The sequence below is a fragment of the Exserohilum turcica genome (assembly GCF_000359705.1).
Source record: "Exserohilum turcica Et28A unplaced genomic scaffold SETTUscaffold_7, whole genome shotgun sequence".
In the NCBI taxonomy this organism is placed as follows: Eukaryota; Fungi; Ascomycota; class Dothideomycetes; order Pleosporales; family Pleosporaceae; genus Exserohilum; species Exserohilum turcicum.
The window spans coordinates 501,464-520,307 of NW_007360288.1; the positions used below are offsets into that span (position 1 = coordinate 501,464).

The window sequence follows — 18,844 nt, forward strand, 5'->3', positions numbered from 1 at the left end:
CGGTCCCCCGTTTCTTACTGGGTTACGCGTCATAGCAACCGTAGCGTATGGGGTAATACGATTTCACCGAGCTTGTTGACAGGGCCTTGGCCTACGAGTCAGATTCGCGTTTCCTTTTCGCGCCTTCATGCGGAGCACAAGTTAGTTCCGGTACACCCGCTGCACTAGCCCCTGTGCCTGCCCATCATCTGGAACCAGCGCGGCAGGGATCTTCACAAGCATTACTCCATGTCATAGACGTGCGTTTAAATGCATGGCTGGCCGAGTACTTGGGCTCGTTATTATCTCACATCACTGTCTCAGCCATTGATCCCGTGTGCTGATCTACCACCTCTTCTCATCATCACTAAAATCCCCTCCCTGTCTCTCTTTCTCTATCCTGGCATCAAACTCTTGCTGTGCACGCTCCCGCTCCCTGTTCCTCTCTTCATCATCGCCCACAAAGGTGTACGAATCGCCCAGAGTGGACCCCTCTCTTTGCTCTCTACGTTCTGGCTCCGCCCTCCGTGGTTGCCGTTGTGGTCTCTGGAGCGGTACAGGCTGACCACCGCGCCTGATACGGTCCCACGAAGACTCACCCGGCCGTGTTTGTCCTTGAGATTGCGACTGTGAGTTTGTTACTTCGTCTTGGAAAAGCCCACCTGTGGGAGAGGCGTCGTCGTCATCAAATGGAGAAGACGACGATCGGTTAGACTGGCGCTGGGCTGGGGGCTGACGATTCCAAGTGTCCGTGGACGGCGGACTTTGCTGCCTTTGTGGACTCGGTTGTGATGATTCGCTTGAAAAGGATTCCCAAGTTTGTGCACCCGTGGACTCGGATCCCCAAACTTGATTGCCAGCAGTAGGGCTCATATCGTCGGCCGTATCATCCTTCTGTGCTGGAGGCTGTCTGCCCCACCTAGCCTGTGGTGATGGCCCCCCGCCGGCACGGTTTCTCACCTGCTCTTGGAACTCTCGTCTTCGGTCTCCAATCTCGCGCCCCTGCTGCGCATTCCTCTGGCCCTCGGCATGCGACGAAGCCTTCAACTCTGTTCCAAAGTGCTCCAGCTTCGGATCGTTGGCTGTGTTGACTGCTGCAAGGGGCTGTGCGAAGAGCTGGCCAATGATGCTACCCATTTGTCCTGCCACGCCCACGTATAGAGTGAAGCGCCATGCGTGTCGCGCAAACTGCGCCAATGGGCCACGGATGGGTCCGAATTTGTTCCTGTCAATATCCTCGACTTTGGGCTGGTAAAAGGGATATTTGATCTTGTCCATTGTGCGATACCACTGCCAGGTACCCGCTGCGGCGCCCGTAGCGGCGAAATAGCTCTTTGTTTGCTCAAGCTTGTAGATGTGGAAGGCGAGGGCTTGGGCTTCTTCGGGGCTCAGCTGGCGGCCGACCTTGCGCTCGGCAAACTTGAGCGTCGTCTCGGTTTTGAAGCGGACGGCACGTTCGGAGAAGCCCATGAAGGTGCCTATGACAGGCAATGGGCGCGGCAGAGTGGTCGAGTCGAAGCGAGCACCGCTGGCCGAGGCAGCCGGCGGGGATGCGTATGGATCATCCGAGGACGGGTAGGCATCGTCTGTAAAGCCTTCAGGCGCATTGTTGCCGGGGTCCTGAAGCACCATTGTGGGCTACACGCAACCGAGTCGTGGTGTTGGGGGTTGCGAAGGAAGGTGAGTGAGTGGAACCATGGAGAGGTCGGAGCTCGAGGGACGCTTGACCGATGACGGCATCTAACACTCTGGGGATCACCAGGGTCCAATTGCGCCTCCCGACACATGTGCAGGAGGCAACGCACGACAACAAGCGCAAGCGTGGCAACGTAATGCCATTAGTGCACTGGAAAGGCGACGCTGGACTGCTCGAATGTAATCTATTCTCCAGGAGCCAGGGCGACTCAATAACAATGCTCTCCGCGAAACCGTGCGTACTTATACACTACAATAAATCAAACCAGCTACAGGACCAGCCGGGTTATTATGGCACCACCATATGCACAATGTGAGAAAAAGAAAGAAACGAGAAAACGGTCAAGGAGAAGAAAAAAGAAACCCAACCCCGTCCCTGGAACGCCACAGTCTAAGCCGCTCCCAACGGCCAAGCACGATAGCCAGAACAGAGAGCCCAACGCATGCGCTTCCAATGGTCGAACCGGTCTTTCTTTTTCGCCGCTCCAGCTTCCCGTATGTACTTTTGGCGGTCGCATAAGGCGTCATCGTAAGGGGATGGTCTGACCACAAGACACGTGAGAATACGGGCACTTTTATAAGATGACACAACGGCAGGTGGCGGTGGGTTCTTCGTCATTATCTCTTCGGCTTCCAGACTTGCCTGTCTTGGCGTTTTCTTCTTCGTCGACCACCTCCTGCGGCTTGACCGTCATGTGGACAACGTTGGGGGTATCTGTTTGGAAACGGCACTCTGCAGTCTGTTAGTGGATGCTTGGCGCCGTCTATCGAGTCTCATGCAAGCTGCACCAATGGGCCAAGGAAGGCAAGCGCAGCGCTAGTTTGCTGACAGCGTTGACATGAGCTGGAGATGATAAGCCTACCTTTGAGTGGCGACTTGTCGTCGAGCATGCGGCCGAAATGAATGAGCCTTATCGAGCTTGGCGAGGTAGGCCGCGCCTCCCATTCTGTTCAATCCAGTTAGCTTTCGGACGCCGACTTGGGCAGAAATGCACGGCGAGTCGCAGTTGGCCTTGCAAGGCTGTCTGGACAGGACCAGAGCCAGCCGCCACGCCCTAAACGGCAGGCACGCAGGCGCGCGACGACAGACAGACAGACAGACAGACAGACAGATAGAAAGACAGGCTCTTTCTGCCTTGTTGCGCACATGGCAAGGAAACGATGGGCATGCGTACCTTCCCTCCAGTCTCGCCATATCAGCTCCTTGAGCGTGTACACACTGATGTTGTATGGGTCCATGTTGTCCACCTTGACATTCCGCTTCTTCAGGTACTTCTCGTCAATCTTGTAGGGGTGCCTCGCGCCGCTCGTGAGCAGCAGCATTATCACCAGCACCGGCCCGTGCGTGTTGTCTGGGTTGGCGGCGGGCGTGTCTGTCGAGGGCCCGATGGCCTCAGTATCTGCGCGATTTAGGGCTGAAGGGGGCGCGGGCTTCCCAGGCGACGACGGGGCGGCGGGCGCATCTGCTGGAGCGCTCGCGTCGCCCGCCTGCGGAGCTGTCGTCGCCATGGCGGCAGCGGCAGCAGCAGCAGCAGGAGGAGGAGCGGGCGTCGTGTGCGCGGGCGTGTCTGCTGGGGCGGCAGCTGGAGCGGCGGGCGCGGCGTCCAGCGTGGCCATCTCGACGGGGCTGGTGGCGAGCGCCTCGCTGCTGCTGTGCGGGCGCGACGCCGAGCCCAGCTGGTGTGGAGTAGTCGGTGGTGCCGTAGAGGCTGGATCGGCTGGAGACGCCATGGTTGGGGGACGGCCTCTACTCGCGCTCTTCGCGGCGGCAGGGGGCGATTGCAGGCAGGGGGAGCGAACGGACAAGGAGCGTGTGGGCTGGGGCGGTGCGCAAGCCAGCCTCGACGTCGCGGCGAGAGAGAGCGAGGGGGAACAATAGCTTGGTGTTGAGATGTATGTGTCGGGGTCTGATGTGTGGATGATGGAAGGTCGGCCGGCCGTGCGCGCCTGGGAAGTCGCCGCCGCCGCCCTGTTCTCCCTTCTCCGCAATCCGCAAACGCGGCAAGAGCGACCCGCCGTCTCCACTAACAGCCCGCTAGCCAAAGCGTGCTGGTGCCACCGCCATTGCTGGGCCGCCAACACCGCCGCCACGCCCAGCAATGCGCCCACACGCACACGTTACTTGCGCCCGCCCATACATACAGGACGGCGTCCCGCAACCCGCCATGTTGGGGCCCTCGCCCAAGGCATATGCGGCCCCCTGCATTGCGCCCATGGCCTTATCGTCTGCTATCGTGCCGTGACTGTCGTATCGCATTCACCCTGCGCCACAGCTAGACCCGTCCCAGTCGGCCCGCGCTTGGCTCCCTGGGCTGCGGGCGTGCAGCCCGTCATCCTTGGCAGCTTCCCGGCCGCACACGACGACATCGCTCCTCTCTGCCCTCCACGCACGCCATAGCACCGTTCGCGAGCACACAGACTGGACGCTTCATCAATTCATTCCTGGGCCTTGGCCCCCAGTAGCCACTATCTCCATCTAACACCACGCCCATGCGCATGCAAGAGCCTACCCCAGCGAGCTATCCTTGATGTCTGCAGTCGGCTACCCACTGGGCCTGCTGGCCGCTGCTCTACCAGTTCATCTTCATCTTGTGCTCCATCTCCGTGTGGAAGTCGGGCACCTGGCGCAGCTCGTTGCCCGTGAACACATCTTCCCACCCAATCTCGCAGTCCCGTCCCTGTAGAATGTCCTTGTGCACACCGCTGCTTCCACCCAGCGCCAATGGCCTCCACTCGCCCGCCTCAGCAATCTTCAGCTCCATGCCCCTGCGCACCGGCTCGGCGATGCCAAACTGCCGCCTCAGCATCTCCATCTTCAAGCGATCCTGCGTGTCGCGCCACTGCACCAGGCGGGCTTCGAGCGGGTGAGCAGACTGCAGGGCGACCGGCGCTGTCGACGACGATGCAGCCGTGGGTGCTGCGCATGTTTGGCCAAGGCGAGACCGTAGGGTGTCGTGAACACCGGGGGCCGAAGGCGCAGAGGTTTCAAGACTAGTCTGCGCAGGGTGCGCCTTGCTGGGGACGAAGCGGAGAGACTGAATGTGCGTAAGTACTCCATCTGTGCACACATGCAATGCTAAAGCCTACCATTTTGGACCAAAGTGGCGCTGGGGCTTTCTCAAGGTGGCTTGTGTCCGATTGCTATTGCGAGCTCTTGTGGTTGATCGATCGAGGCGACAGGCCGTTGGAATATGGTGGTGTTGTTCGGAGGCGGGATGTTGAGCAGTTGCTCTACATGGAGCTCTAGGCTCCATGAGTGACGCGCCGCACTAGCGCCTTGGCATTTTGACCAGAGGCTCCTTGCCACGGCAGGCTTGTATCAGATCAATTGCACATACTCGAATACCATTAAATCATATTAAGCCATATACAGGCGCAATAAACCACTCCCTACTGACACCCGCCTCAAATAGCGCCGGCAGCAAGCATGGCCCCCAAGCTCACCAGGCCCGCCATCAGTATGTTGACGGCATTGTTGTCCAGCAAATCACTGCCCACCTCAACCTTCCTGCTCTCGTGCTGCTTGTCTGCCACCGCGGTTCCGCTTGCTCCGGCCTTCAACATCATCTCCGAGCCCTTGACTGATGCTGCAACGTCTGCACCGCTAGTCGTGCCAGTTGCGTTCTGGCCAGCCTTGGAAAGGTGGAGTGCATGGCTGCTGTGGACAATGACTTTCCTGCCTCCCTCGCCTTCTACAATCTTGCCTGAATGAACATCAACCACGCTGGCCTGGAGGAGCGCACCGAGAAGAGAGTCGAGAAGTGTTCCGCTGAAGCCAGCTGCTGTCAGCGCAAGGGTATAGGTAGCCTTGTCAGCAAAGGTCCAGTCCTGACAAAACGGCAACAGCAGTGTCGAAGTAAGTGAGAGTATAAACGCGCCAAGTAGTCCTGCACCGAGACCTGTGGCTGTCACGCCTCCGTTTGTACCAGGCGGAACCACGCGCCACGGAGCAGTGATAAGGCGTGGCTTGGATTTCGACAGGATCCCAAGTTCGGACGAAAAGGTGTCTGCAGCGACTGCGGCATAATTGCTAGTGCGGGTCAGCACAATGCTGTGGAGACAAAGCCGGGTGAGCCTTACGCAACGATGCCTATCACCACCACGTCGTTTCGTCCACTCCAACAAAGATTCTCATCTTCGTATCGTCCCTCGTTCTTCAGTTGCCAGAGGTGTATCAGAATTAGCACCGAAGCTATGCCGGAGTTGGCAAACACTTGGACATGGTTGCGTGCCCCTTCTCCCCCAGAAGCGCCTGTCGCAGACTGGGTGAGCTTCGCTTTGACGTCATGTTTGACCTACTCTCTGTTAATCACCGCCCATTACACCCACAGACATAGCGTACTTTGGTTACGGCAGTCCCGGCCAAGAAGAAGACTGCTAGCAGTGCAAAGCACACGCTCCACGGATGCAAGGCGTGCACCACGGCCGTCCCAAACGCCGCGGCAATGCCAACCGGAGTCAGGGACTTGCGCGAGTACGCCCGGTACACCAGTGCAGCAATCGCAGGAATGGCGATTATAGGCTTCATGATGAGCGTCTCAGGTATCCTGTGGTGCGGTGCAGAAACGTGGCTCGAAGAATGTGAGTTGCGAAAGTGGGTTTGCGTCATGTGTAAGCCAGGCTTGGCAGTTCCTGTCGAGCATCAACGCTCAGCTTCATATCGTCACTTGACACTCTGATTCAAGTCACCCAACGTTGATATTCCTACTCACAATGCTAATACAGACTCAGAATGCCGCGCCACCTCCTCGGTCGTTTACCTACGTCTTAAGATTTTTTAGTTGTGCAGACAACTTCCGGATTGCCTGGGTACCAAACAGGAATCCTCCAATCAACTGCTATGGACGGCACCGACTCAGCAATTAGAGGGAAACCTCACCACCAATCTTGAAAGGATACACGAGCTTATCATGTGAAGAAAGGTGTCCACCTCTACTTGCGCTCCAACATCTCCAGTCCTAGCTTGATTAGCTTTGCGTCGTGGATGCACCGCCACCACAGCACGACGTGCGTACAGCCTAGCCTCAAAATTCCGGCCAGTTTAGTAGCATTTCTCACACCACAGCTGAAAGATAAGACTAATGTAAAGGAGCGTTTTGAGTGGTGCAACGTCAGAAAGGGCTTGGTGTTGCTTGACGATGCTTGGACATGCTTCAGCCCCCCCTATAGAGCACACTAATCCGGAAAACGACGCCAGGATGAACTTCTGGACGTCTCATGTGCCCCAGTGTGGCTGTAAACTTCACCAATCGCAACCAGACAATTTCGAACCGGTCAAAATGCCAGCACCAGTCATCGATGCGATTGGCTCGTCCAGCTGGCTCAAATAGGTATAGCCATACGAGATAAGGCATCCAACGGTCATAACGGAGCAAGGCCGAAATATTTACGAGTCTTTAGGATAAACAGAGCATAACTTTTACATTCGGCACTTCAGCCCTGTCGATACGCGTACCTTGATCACTGCCACAGCCACAATGATGCCTTGCAAGGGAAGTGGCTTGCCGGGAAAGTATTCCACAAGTTCAGCGTACACAGTATTAAACATTGCGGCATGCCAGCATGTGTTATCATCACCACCGTCTCCATTGAGGCTTTTCTCATATATCATTTGCCATGGCGATACTACTGTACAAATATGTCCAAAGAAAGCGCAATGAACGCCAGGCTCAAAAGGGCATTCCCACCACCGACGATTCCCATCTAGTACCCGAACACATATCAGTACAAAGTGCTGTGAACGAGCACAATGGCACATCTGTCCCAGAATCAACAGGAAGCCATGTCAACTTTCTTACCCCGGAAGAGGCAGCACGGCAAAAGGCTGAAGAGCGGCGAAACAAGATTCGACACTGGAAGCTGCTGCTAGGACTCGTACTGCCAAACTTTCTGGCTGCCATGGATGTCACCATTGTCGCCCCTGCTATTCCACTGATATCATCTCATTTTGGTATACCTACCCTTTGTGATACACGATGACCGCCCAAAGACTAACGCGTGTCTCCAGACCAACTATCAGGAGGCTTCAACTGGATCGTAGCCGCCTACACTCTGACGTTTACAGCCTTCATCCCCATCTCGGGCCAACTGGCAGATATCTACGGCCGACACTTTGCTCTCCAGTTCGAGATGTTTTGGATCATGGTCGGCAGCGTACTGTGCGTGTCTGCTCAGTCATGGACCATGCTGCTTGTAGGACGGGCACTGCAGGGCTTGGGCGCTGCGGGCATCATGAGCTTGAGCCGCATCATCCTATCCGACGGCACATCGCTTGCCAACAATGCGAGCAGCAACTCGATCTTGTCGCTGATCAGCGGGTGCAGGTATGTTCTTCCCACGCCGCCCCTACCTTGGAAGATACAGGCTAATCTTTGCAATCAGTTACGCAGTAGGACCAGTCATCGGAGGCTCCCTTGCAGACGCAGGCTGGCGCTACATCTTCGTGCTTCCAGTCGGCGTCTCGGTGCTAGCCATGCTCGCCATTGCTCTCCTCATGCGCAAGGAACTCGTCCAAGGCCGTACTGCCACCAAAAAACACAGCTCCCGCCGCCTAGGTTACATCTCAGGCCTTGCCATCATCGACTGGCCCGGCGCCACCATGTTCATTTTTGGCGTGGGCTGCATCATCCTTGCCATGCAATGGGGCGGCAGCCAATATGCATGGTCGTCTCCCGGCGTGATTGCCCCCTTCACCGTCGGCGGCATCCTCTGCATCCTCTTCTTCATCTACGAGTACCTGCTTGGGCCCGGCCGCGCCGCCGCACGCCTGTTTCCCCGCCAAATCCCCATGATCCCTTCTGTGCTCTTCCGCAAAAAAGACACTTCCCTCCTCATGGCTATGAATTTCGCCGCGGGAATCAGCCTCGTCGCCGCCTTCTACTTCCTCTCGTACTACTGGCAGCTCGCAGAGGGCTACTCGCCCAGCAAAGCCGGGCTGCAGCTTCTATTCTACACGCCCGGGCTGGGCGTAGGCGTCTACTCGGCAGTCACCATGTGCAACTTCTGGCCCGGCCAAACCGTGTTCCCGCTGATACTCGGATCTGTCGTTGAAGGCGTGGGGCTCGCGGTGCTCACGTACTCGATTTCCATTCGCCACACCGTGCTCGTCAAGGTGTTTGTCGCCGTCACGGGCGCAGGCACAGGACTCCGCTTTATGCCGTCTACGCTGCACGCAGCAGGCATCTGGTCCACGCGCGTCACTAGCATCCAGTCGCTGCTAGGCTTCATGCTGCCTCTCGGCCAGACAGTCGGGATATCCATGATGGGCAGTGTCTTTTCCAACAAGCTTTCCACACTGCTATCTCGCATCATCAGTACCCACGGCAGCATCCCCGTCTCTTCCTCCACGGAAATCCCGTCTGTCGAGCTGCTCGACAGCTTGCCTGCAGCAGTCAAAACTCAAGTCCAGGATGCGGCTGCAACCGCAATCATGTGGGCCCTGGTTTCCGTGCTGCCCTTCATGGGCCTCTCGATTCTCGCCTCTTTGTTCCTCGGCAACGTGTGGATTGGGCGGAAGGAGAAGAGGACGGCAGGCGGAAAGGTGCAGCGCGAAGAGCGCAAGGGCAGCGTCATGTATGGTGTTTATTTGCTGGCGCTGTGTACGGGGAGGATAGCCGAGAGTAAGAAGGCGTTGGATGTGGATTTGCAGCAGCAAGAGATGGAGAGGACGGAGTCTGTGGAAGCGTGAAATGCGGGTTTGACGGCTCGAGTCGAGTCGGTGTATTAGATTCTGTATAACAGTTTTTACTTTCGCTTTTCAGCCCTGTGAAATATGTTTATATTCGTATTCTGTCTTAATTAGGCCAAGCACACACTGTCATTCCTCGTAGTATCAATCCAAGCCCTCCAATCGACAACTCCTATTATCCTTCCCCAGTACATGCATTCACCCGTCTAGCAAGCACGCTCATGCGGCTCCTTCCACGGCACCCCGAGGATGTCGAAGATGCGCTTCTCACACCGACCCTCAACCAACACACCCTCATTCAGCTTCTCAGCGCGCCGACCCCTCTGCACATCCGTGTACAGCCCCTTCTGGTTCAACCGCATACCCTTCGTGCGCGCCAGCAGCCTCATGCTGCGATTGAAAATGTCGTTGCCGGTGAAATACAGCAGCGCGGCACCCATTTCGTCTTCGGGGACCAGCAGGAAATCGATTCGGCGCCACACACTCGAGCCAGGCAGACACGAGGCGCCGAGCCATTTCGAGCCGCTCGAGTCGTTGCTGCGCCGTGTGGCTAGCGAGGCTTTGAGGAAGTCGAGTTCGTACAGGTGCGGGATCAGCACTTCGAAGACTACAGTGCGCATGGCACTGAGTGACGTGTTGGGCCGTGTCAGGATCAAGTCGATGTCGCCTGAATCCTGTGCGCCGCGCCGGTAACTGCCCATTATCGTAGTGCTGAATTTCGGGTCGATCTTCTGGAGTGCGGCGGCGACAATGGCGGCGTGGGCTTCGACTTCGGCGCGTGGAATGCGCGAGTTGAAGTCGGCGTAGTGCTCAATACCGAGTCTTTGGCTTTCTGAGAGTTTGGCCTTGGCCTTGACATCTTCGAGTGTGCGGTACCCGGCTTGCATCCATTTGTTGGCTTGGACGAGTCCGGCGCCGTAGACGCCTGTAAAGAGATGTAGGACTACGTCTAGAGGCTCGGTGCGTGTACTGTCGAGTCTGCGAAGACGATCTGTAAGCACAATCTCCTCGATTTTGGCAGCAAGGCGGGGGCCAATAAAAGGTAGCCCTGCGGCTTGTTTTGCAGTGGTGATCTTGACGTTTTGTTTCTTCAGCGTGGCAATGCACTTGCGGTAGCTCATGGTTCGCCATTGGTCTTGCATTCTATCGTAGTGCTTGCACATCTCGTCTAAAATCTGAATCGTTCGGGCGTTTGGGTTATGTGAAGTATTGCCACTGATGCTTGGGTTCATGCATTGGAAGGCGTTCATGTTGAGGGGCTTCTTGTTGCGTAAAGCCGATGCTTTCGAGACAATATTGTGCTGCGCGAGTAGCCTCGGATCCATTATCAATGATTCTTCGACGTTATCCACCTCCTTCACACTTTCCACATCGCTTGACTCGGGCGTTTCTGCATCGCCATCGTCATCGTCATCGAGAGGCAGATGCGCGAGAGCTCTAGTCTCTTGGATAGCTTGAGAAAGAGCATCGCCGAAATGATCTGTAGTTTGCGGTTCCGGAATTCTATTATCTCCTGCAGAAGGCATAATGAAGCTATCCTCTACAATATCTTCAAGAGGACTGGAAGGTGCTGCATCTATCACCGGATGGGTGGACGGCACGCTTTCTTCCGTGGCATACGAGTCGGTCTTCTGTGATCCCCGAGTAACCATTTGTCTTTTCGAGGGTCTTATATGTGGCGAACTCTGCACCGGAGTGGCTGCAAGAGCAGGCTCTGGGGTTTGGGCAACTTTGTTTATCCTGTCGTCACCCTTCACAATGAAGTAGGAAGCACCAGGATCCAAGAGCTCTCCGCGCATGATGCATTGCGGTACGTATGGATCAAATTTGACCAAAACGACGTTCTGGATGACGGTTAGCTCACCAGATTATGAAACCAGACATACACATACAGTAGGTATCGGCTTACTCAAATGCCGCATCAACTGAGAACATGTGTACGTGTCATCATCCAACATGATATGTGTGACACTGTCACTCCATACGTTTGCCCAAGCAGCACCAAGTTGGATTACTTTATGTATGCGTCGTCGCCGCGCCATGGAGATATCGTCGTTTGGGTAGAAGTAGATTATTTTGTCCTTGAGCAACTGTTTATGTTCAGGTTCCAGCTTGATGTTGTTGGCAGGCTTCGCATTTTTCCCGTGTCTGAGCTCGCGAGGAATGGCCCCTACCCGCTTGTAAAACAGTGTATCTTCCTTGCCAAGTAGTTGGGTCAGGGATATAGTTCTCTTCATTCGACTTTTGCTGCTATTTGTCCTTGCAACAGCGCCATTCGGTGGTCTGGTAGTTTGGAGGCTCTCCGAGGGCTCTGGTTCAGGCGCCGTCAATGATCGAGTCGCCTTTTGTGTCAGTTGTCGCTCAGAAACTCGCCGTTTCTTTGTGTGCCCCTCGAATTCGATTTGTCTCTCTTTAGGGGTTGGTCCAAGAAAACTACTCGTGTGCTTCAGCAGCGGGGGTGGTGATTTGGGTTTCGAATCTTCCAGCGCACGTTCAAGATTGCGTACGCTTTCATTTGGGGCATCTGATTCATCATCTGAGAGATCCAATAGGGCATGTGCCTGGAAGTAGGCTTCTTTAGCTGCGAGCTCGGGATCTGACATGGTAGGCCAAAGGCTGGCAAGCCAAAAATAGAGCAAATGCGAGCTTAACTGTTGCGGAGGCTGAACTATGTTGAACCAATATCAAAAGTCCAAATTATCTCAACCGTTGGTGGGTTGCGGGTGTCGAATGTCCGGTAGGTTGCGCTCCGAGCACCAAAAACTCGAGAACTTCATAACTATATACTGCGCTGGGACTGTTGGTGAAAGGGAACTGAGAGTGGATCGGTGAAGGCGCCGTGCAACATCACCCAGGCAGCCGGCGCGTACAAGGTTGTCGGCTGACGCGAAAGCACGTGTCACTATGTCCGTTTTCGCACTAGATCAGAGCTCGCTTTCATCATTTCTCGAGTTTGGCGGGACATTGAATTGCTCGACATCCACAATGTTACAGCCACGAATAGCGGCGCCGCTGCAGCACACATTGCTCTATAGGCATTCAGTATGCCTGAGATGCCAGACACGACTTGCGACCGGGTCAATTGCACAGCAATCATTTGCTCGGACCTTCATTTCTGCCCAAACTCTCCGCCGGCCAGCCACAGATCCAAAGACGACTGAGTCCACGCCCACACCCGACCCCAAAGACGAGGATGTATTTGTTCCAAAGCCCCTCGGTCGACCCATCGGCTTCAAGTCTGCCCCGCAGCCAGGCGAAAATGCCAGCATACCCAAGATCAAAAAAGACTATTCTGGCATGACAATGTCGCAGCGAAACCTTGAGAAGCGCAAGGATCTGGTAGAGAAGTGGGGTACAAACTATTTTCGCGACTTCAAGCATATCCGCAAATACAGGTCAGGCAAGACGTTTATGGCCAACCCTAGGATCTTCAAGAAAGAGGCAGCATTGTATTTTCCAAATCTCCACGGAGATACGCTGGAGGGCAAAGACAAAGATACGACCAATGTCTTGGCGGGCAAGGTCAGTGTAGTGAATGTGTATAGCTCGCAGTGGGGTCTAGGCCAGGTGGAGACATTCACCAGCAAAAAGAGCAATACCGATCTACACAATATGCTTTCACAACACCCCGGGGTAGCGCAGATGGTGGATATCAACATCGAGGAGAACAGCATGAAGGCATGGATCATTGCGCTTTTCCAGTGGCGATTGAGGGCCTCCAAACCAAAAGAGGAGTGGGGCAATTACTTCATCGTCAGGAAAGGCGTTAGTGAGCGGATTCGAGAGACAATCGGCTTGTTGAATGGCAGAGTCGGGTACGTCTATCTTGTGGACCAAAACTGCAAGATTCGGTGGGCAGGGAGCGGAAATGCAGAGGGCACCGAGATGGAGGACATGAACAGAGGATTCGCCAAGATGGTTGCCGAGGCGCAATAGCGCTTCGACCGGAAAAAGCATTGTAACATACTTGTACATCATGACGACGACGTCGTCTTGTCTGCAACAGACCCAAACAAGGTCATGAGGATATCCCGCCCGCTCAACGCCGTATATGAAGATGTTGGAACCCAAATCATTACCTGAACCATAACAGCATCAAGAAACAAAACGCGATGAAGCTTGCCAGTATGATACCGTCTCTTCTCTTCTTAGAGCCGATCCTTCCCATCAAGCTGTTGATTCCGGGTACCTGACTTGCAGCGCCCACTATCCTCCGGTTGATGTTTGCTAGTGTTTCCCTCTGGATAGCAAAGTTCTCCTGCACGGCGTATGCCTGGCTGAGGACTGAGTCGGCTACGTTGTGCGAGTTCTCGATGCGGTTCCGCTCGTCAAGCATGTAGTCGGCCTCGGCTTGGTTGGCTGAACGATAGGCGTCAATGTCCGATCGTACGTTCGAGAGGAGGTTGGCTCGGTTGCGGGCGTCGTTGAGAGAAGATTTGAGACGCGCGAGTTCGCGCCGGTGATCCGAGAGCACCTCGCGATGCCTAGCAAGGTTATTTTGCTTCACGGCCGAGGAGCCATGTGTGGATTCAGAGTCGAGTAGCCGCGATAGCTGAGCGACAAGCGCTTCCCGCTGCTCCAGAATATCATGCAGCCTGGTTTCTACCCGCAGCTCTTCCTCTGATGGTTTCGCAGGTATGTTCGGCGTTGATCCAAACTGTGAATATGTGTGGAATAGCGTCTCAGTCTGCCATGCTTCGTTAGCAACTATGCAAGCCAAGTCCTCCGCAGCAGTGAGTGAAGCCTACTTGTTGTTCCAGAGTGCGCGCTTGCTGGCGCAGTTGTGCCCATCCTCCCCCAGTAGAAGACATGTCGAAGGTTGCGTTTTCTCTCCTCTCTCCAGGTAAAACAGGCGGCAGCAATCAGTCTTGAGTTCTGGCAACGTGAGCGTCGCACCTGGCCCGGCGCAGGCTACGCAATGCACAGCCAAGCCGCTAGTTCCCATTGGTAATCGGCGAAATGTTTAGCGAGGCTCCGGCCGACACACTCGATTTCGAACAACACCAAAAGTTCATCGCAGACGACACGCGAGACCCTATCCACATCACCCGGTCCTACTAACACACAGTCAAAATGGTACGTCTATGATCTCAATGTTGTTTTTTGGGAGGGGGATTGCGCTGCGCAGGGCGGGACACGCCCGCATTGGAGGGACTGGGCAGTTGCAGCCTCTGCTAGTGGTGCCTGCGCAAAGATTGAAGATTGCATGATGATGCGAACAAATGCTAACTGAGTGCTCGCAGTCTGCCCCCAAGGTCGTACGTAAACCTTCGCTCGCGCAAATGCCTGCCTCCAGCCTCGTACTCACACCCGCTGCAGAAGACCGCCCAGCTGTGGAACAAGTCCAAGGATGAGCTCGCCGGCCAGCTCGCCGACCTCAAGTCGTACGTCGCCCAGGAACCGAGCACGCGAAGGCGAATTGGAATGCTGACAGGAAGTGAAGGGAGTTGATCCAGCTCAGGACCGCCAAGGTCACCGGAGGTTCCAACACCAAGCTCACCCGCATTCATGACGTCCGCAAGGGTATCGCCAAGGTCCTCACTGTCATCAACGCCAACCAGAGGGCTCAGCTCAGGCTTTTCTACAAGGGCAAGAAGTGCGTCTAGGCCAGCAAAGAAAAAAAACGGTGTCCACGCGTGTAGCTAACCCTGGTTAGGTACACTCCTCTTGACCTCCGCCCCAAGCAGACCCGCGCCATCCGCCGAAGACTCACCAAGCACGAGGCTTCGCTCGTCACGGAGAAGCAGAAGAAGAAGCAAACACACTTCCCCCAGCGAAAGTACGCCGTCAAGGCATAAGCGCGCTTTGGCCAAGGTGTTTCTCTTTCTTCGTTTATCTCATGAAGCATTGCATTGCCGGGGCTTTTCCAGCTAGCGACTCACCCGTGTACTCGTAGTACCACACTCCAGAGGAGCGAGGAAGGTGGCGTAGCAGATGGGAGTGGACGGACATGGCGATCTTTAACGGAAATGGGTTGGCGTCCATGTCAAGATCTATGAATAAAAAGTTCAGACAAGCACGGAAATGATACCTCATGATTTGTGAAGGGAGTTTGACCATAGAATTCCATGTCCCGTACCCATGTGTTGTGTTGTAGGGCTGCCGCAGGCGTGTAGCGGGTACAGTCTTGAGAAAGGGTTTCGCGCACGCCAAAAGATAGCGGGGCCGTAGATGCAAGGATTGACTAGCATTGGTATACGGGACAGGGTTTTGCGCTAATGTTGAATCAGGGCTTGCAAGTCTTGGTGCGTATTTACTCTCAACGTCGTCGCATTACAGAAATTTTAGCTCAACTCCTCCCACTCCTTGTAGAGGCTTAGGTCTTCGGCTTTGACGCCTACCATTTCTTCTCTGACGCCTATGACACCCACCTTGCCGGTCGCTTCTGGGTCATTGTACTGCGCCAAGGATGTCTTGAGTGCTTCGGCAATGTCTTCGCTGTCTTGCACAAGCAGGACAATGGCATCGAAGCCGCCGGCGCCAGGTACCACGCCGCCAATGACGCCCTTGAGGTTTGAACAGTAGTCGAGCAGACGGGTTTGCTGAGGCGGCTCAATTGGCACACCCGACTTTTCGCCCATGGCACGAATCAAAGCGCGATTCTTGGAGATAATCTGTCGCAGGGCGTCGTACTTGGAATAATCATCGCCTTGGTCGTCGGTCGCGAGGCGCGTAAGCTCTGCAGCCAGCGCGTCGTTTCCAGCCTGCAATTCGTTCCAGATTTGATTCGCTTCTTCGGCCTTGTCTGCCCGCCACGCGAGCACCTTCTTCACCATGCCGGGCGTCTCGCTCCCGCAGTCGACGTCGCACATGACGAGGCGGAGGCCCCTGGGCATCTTGATGGGGGCCTTCTTGATCTCCGTGTCCCAGGCGGGGCCCTCGATCAGCGACCGCAGCTGAGTGGCGAAACCGGGACTGCCGGGCTGCGGGAGGCTGCTGAGCAGCGAGGGCGAGAAGCGCTTGTACAGACAGGAGCCAAACACGGCGCTGGCAATGTCGAAGCCGGAGCCGACTTTGCCCTGGGCATACGAATGGCTTGCTTGCGCGAGGTTGTGCAGAATCATTTGCCCCTTTTCGGTGCTCATGTCGAAAAGGCTCTTGGGCAGGTAGAATTCCAGCACCGCGGCTGTGAAGCTGGTGACGAGGGCGGCACTGCTGCCCAGGCCGGTCTTGTGCGCTTCCTTGAGAGTGACATTGAAGTCCTGGAAGCGCGACGTCTTGTGCGGCTCTGCGATGATGTTTGAGCTGCGGGGCGTGCCGGGGTTAGAGTAGTAGGCTTGGTCGGCCAGGATGCGGATGCTGGAGGGTTGGATGAGGGTGTCGGGGAGGAGGGTTTGGATGTAGGTCAGGGCATAGGTAAGGGCGGTTTCTATAAAGGGGTTGCGGGAGTGGGCAATGGATTGCTCGTGGCCGCTGCGTGGCGTTAGTCATGTTGTCTTCGGGGTTGCAGGCTACAAAGTGACAACGACGGGTGACTGTGATGCTCATAGACCGGACCAAGCACCCCTGGTCATGTGACTGCGAGCAAGCAGGGCCTCGACACAGGATAGCGACGGCACCCGAACGGAGGCCTAGAGGAACCTTGTTGAGACGAAAATGTTGTGTAATGCTGCAGGTAAACCCTGAAGACGTTCACCGCCCCTTCTGACAGCCGCTGGTGCAGTACGTGATTGGGTGACGTTTGACAAGTGCATTACCCGATTGAGTAGAGATATGACATGAGGCTTGGGGAGGTGAGAATGCAATACCAAAAAGAAAAGAAGAAAAAACACGCACACACAACACACACACACACACACGCAATCAATATCGAGCAAAGGGAAAGAAAAATAATGAACACTTGGATAGACTGGAGGAAACAAAAACAAAGTAATATACAATAACTTACATGCTCAGCTGTGTGATGGCCATGCCGCCACTCTTCTCCTGCAGCCTGTAGCCATATTCCCAGATGGCCTCGCGGAACTGGGGGCTGGTGACGAGGATGCCATTGATGGTGACGCCGGACCTGGTCTTGACGGGGGCGACGACGGTGTGGATTCTGGCGTCGAGGCCGAAGACCAGGCCCGTGTAGTCGCGGTCGAGCACGAGATAGCCACCGGCAACGAGCACTTTGGCCGGACAAGACACGGCCGTGGGGGCTAAGGGGGCGTGTGACGAGGACATGGCTGCAAAGTGGAGCGGCTGGGTGGTGGGCGTGTGTGTGTGGTAGGGGGAGGAGCGGCAAAGCAGATTAGTCGGCTTCGCAAGAGGGTCGGGCTGCGGCAAAGATATCGGCGGCAGGCAGTGTGTTTAGAGCCTGAGGCTGGCTGGCTGGTTGGCTGGGCTGGGCTGGGATGGTTGGCTAGTGGCTGACGCGCGAGCTGGCGGGGTGTGTGTGTGATGGGTGAATTGCCAAAACAGCACAGCAAAATGCACCGCGCAGTGGGTCACGCCTGATGCCACCCATTCTCGTGCACACACACATACACACACATACATGTACGTAGTGTGTTAGTGTACCATATGGCTCGCTGTATTTTTTTCTGCAGCGACGCGCTCGAGCTGGATGCGGCTAGTGTGCGCCGTTGTCACGATGGTGATGGCTGCTGGTCACGTGCGCGCACTCCCATCCATGCAGCCATGCAGCCATAGTAACACTGGTGCTGGCGCATAGCCACACACACACACACACACACACACACGATTCATCCTCCCTTGGACACAGGCGCTGCGATCGGAGGCGGCGGCGGCGGCGGCGCACTGAAGCTCGCCATGCTCATGCCCACGCTCATGACCTGCAGCTCGCATCGTGTGTGGGGTGCAGCCCGCCGTCTTGGTGCTGTTCTCGTCGTTCGGCTTGACTCATCGACGGCGGCGGAGCCAGAAGCTGCCCGGCGCCGACAGGGCGCGCGCCGGGCAAAAGGCGGCGGGCCGCTCCCATTGGCCCGGAAACATGTTTCTCTCCCCGCGAGGCCACGTCGTCCGGCCTGGGCATGGCCACGCGCTACTCTCGACGCGGCCCAGCGCGACATGCGATAATTTTTCGGCAACCCTAGCGGCCATCGCCATCGGTCCTAATTCTTTCCATGACGACTTCCACCTTGGTTTGCGCTCGAAGCTTCCTTTCTGGCTCCCGCTAATACTCTGCTGGAAAAAAAAATCTTGCCTTCGTGGCTGGTAAATTGTCTGTCTCCAGGCCACAGCGCGCCGTACGCTTTTTTTCTCCTCTCCTCCGTCCCCACCCCCTTCCTTCGTATCTTTATATTCCGGTGCGACGGCTCTCCCCAAGACAATTGTGCGCGCGCATAGGTTTTCCCAAAACCTTCGTTTTTCCCCACAATCAACGCACGTACTCCTTACACCCGAAAAGCGCGTTTGTTTGACGGCCATCGTCAAATGAACCTGCACCGTCGCGTAGGGATCTCGAGAATAGTACGTAACTCGTCTTCATCATCGCTGCACGGCAACGCCAATCGCCCCCGGGCTGCGGCGCCAGAGTCA

General features: G+C 55.8%; 9 protein-coding genes across 9 annotated transcripts; 3 read left to right on the plus strand and 6 right to left on the minus strand.

Annotated features, from left to right (window-relative positions):
* Positions 1-244: 244 nt before the first annotated feature.
* SETTUDRAFT_165446 (uncharacterized protein) lies at positions 245-1,621 on the minus strand. Its single transcript, XM_008032064.1, has one exon. The coding sequence runs from the start codon at positions 1,609-1,611 to the stop codon at positions 325-327; it is 1,287 nt and encodes a 428-aa protein (XP_008030255.1). The 5' UTR covers positions 1,612-1,621; the 3' UTR covers positions 245-324.
* Positions 1,622-1,849: 228 nt separating this feature from the next.
* On the minus strand, positions 1,850-3,464 carry SETTUDRAFT_165447 (uncharacterized protein). Its single transcript, XM_008032065.1, has 3 exons — positions 2,850-3,464; positions 2,538-2,621; positions 1,850-2,407 (listed from the first exon to the last, which is right to left on the minus strand). The coding sequence occupies exons 1-3, from the start codon at positions 3,403-3,405 to the stop codon at positions 2,250-2,252; spliced, it is 798 nt and encodes a 265-aa protein (XP_008030256.1). The 5' UTR covers positions 3,406-3,464; the 3' UTR covers positions 1,850-2,249.
* Positions 3,465-4,244: 780 nt separating this feature from the next.
* On the minus strand, positions 4,245-6,202 carry SETTUDRAFT_97178 (uncharacterized protein; the record flags this gene model as incomplete). The annotated part of the gene is made up of 4 exons (XM_008032066.1): positions 4,245-4,709; positions 5,119-5,704; positions 5,755-5,969; positions 6,026-6,202. 4 exons carry the CDS (start codon positions 6,200-6,202, stop codon positions 4,245-4,247), a joined length of 1,443 nt encoding a protein of 480 aa, XP_008030257.1.
* Positions 6,203-7,290: 1,088 nt separating this feature from the next.
* SETTUDRAFT_121891 (uncharacterized protein) lies at positions 7,291-9,431 on the plus strand (the record flags this gene model as incomplete). Its single annotated transcript, XM_008032067.1, has 3 exons — positions 7,291-7,624; positions 7,682-7,997; positions 8,056-9,431. The coding sequence occupies 3 exons, from the start codon at positions 7,291-7,293 to the stop codon at positions 9,359-9,361; spliced, it is 1,956 nt and encodes a 651-aa protein (XP_008030258.1). The 3' UTR covers positions 9,362-9,431.
* Positions 9,432-9,567: 136 nt separating this feature from the next.
* On the minus strand, positions 9,568-11,964 carry SETTUDRAFT_23137 (uncharacterized protein; the record flags this gene model as incomplete). The annotated part of the gene is made up of 2 exons (XM_008031834.1): positions 9,568-11,205; positions 11,254-11,964. The coding sequence occupies 2 exons, from the start codon at positions 11,962-11,964 to the stop codon at positions 9,568-9,570; spliced, it is 2,349 nt and encodes a 782-aa protein (XP_008030025.1).
* A 382-nt stretch (positions 11,965-12,346) lies between these two features.
* On the plus strand, positions 12,347-13,297 carry SETTUDRAFT_98169 (uncharacterized protein; the record flags this gene model as incomplete). Its single annotated transcript, XM_008032068.1, has 1 exon — positions 12,347-13,297. The coding sequence occupies one exon, from the start codon at positions 12,347-12,349 to the stop codon at positions 13,295-13,297; it is 951 nt and encodes a 316-aa protein (XP_008030259.1).
* A 139-nt stretch (positions 13,298-13,436) lies between these two features.
* On the minus strand, positions 13,437-14,172 carry SETTUDRAFT_97831 (uncharacterized protein; the record flags this gene model as incomplete). The annotated part of the gene is made up of 2 exons (XM_008032069.1): positions 13,437-14,048; positions 14,110-14,172. 2 exons carry the CDS (start codon positions 14,170-14,172, stop codon positions 13,437-13,439), a joined length of 675 nt encoding a protein of 224 aa, XP_008030260.1.
* Positions 14,173-14,434: 262 nt separating this feature from the next.
* SETTUDRAFT_34648 (uncharacterized protein) lies at positions 14,435-15,159 on the plus strand (the record flags this gene model as incomplete). Its single annotated transcript, XM_008031906.1, has 5 exons — positions 14,435-14,437; positions 14,605-14,619; positions 14,681-14,745; positions 14,805-14,957; positions 15,018-15,159. 5 exons carry the CDS (start codon positions 14,435-14,437, stop codon positions 15,157-15,159), a joined length of 378 nt encoding a protein of 125 aa, XP_008030097.1.
* A 486-nt stretch (positions 15,160-15,645) lies between these two features.
* SETTUDRAFT_43868 (uncharacterized protein) lies at positions 15,646-18,733 on the minus strand (the record flags this gene model as incomplete). Its single annotated transcript, XM_008031958.1, has 3 exons — positions 15,646-16,774; positions 17,250-17,502; positions 18,697-18,733. 3 exons carry the CDS (start codon positions 18,731-18,733, stop codon positions 15,646-15,648), a joined length of 1,419 nt encoding a protein of 472 aa, XP_008030149.1.
* Positions 18,734-18,844: the final 111 nt, after the last annotated feature.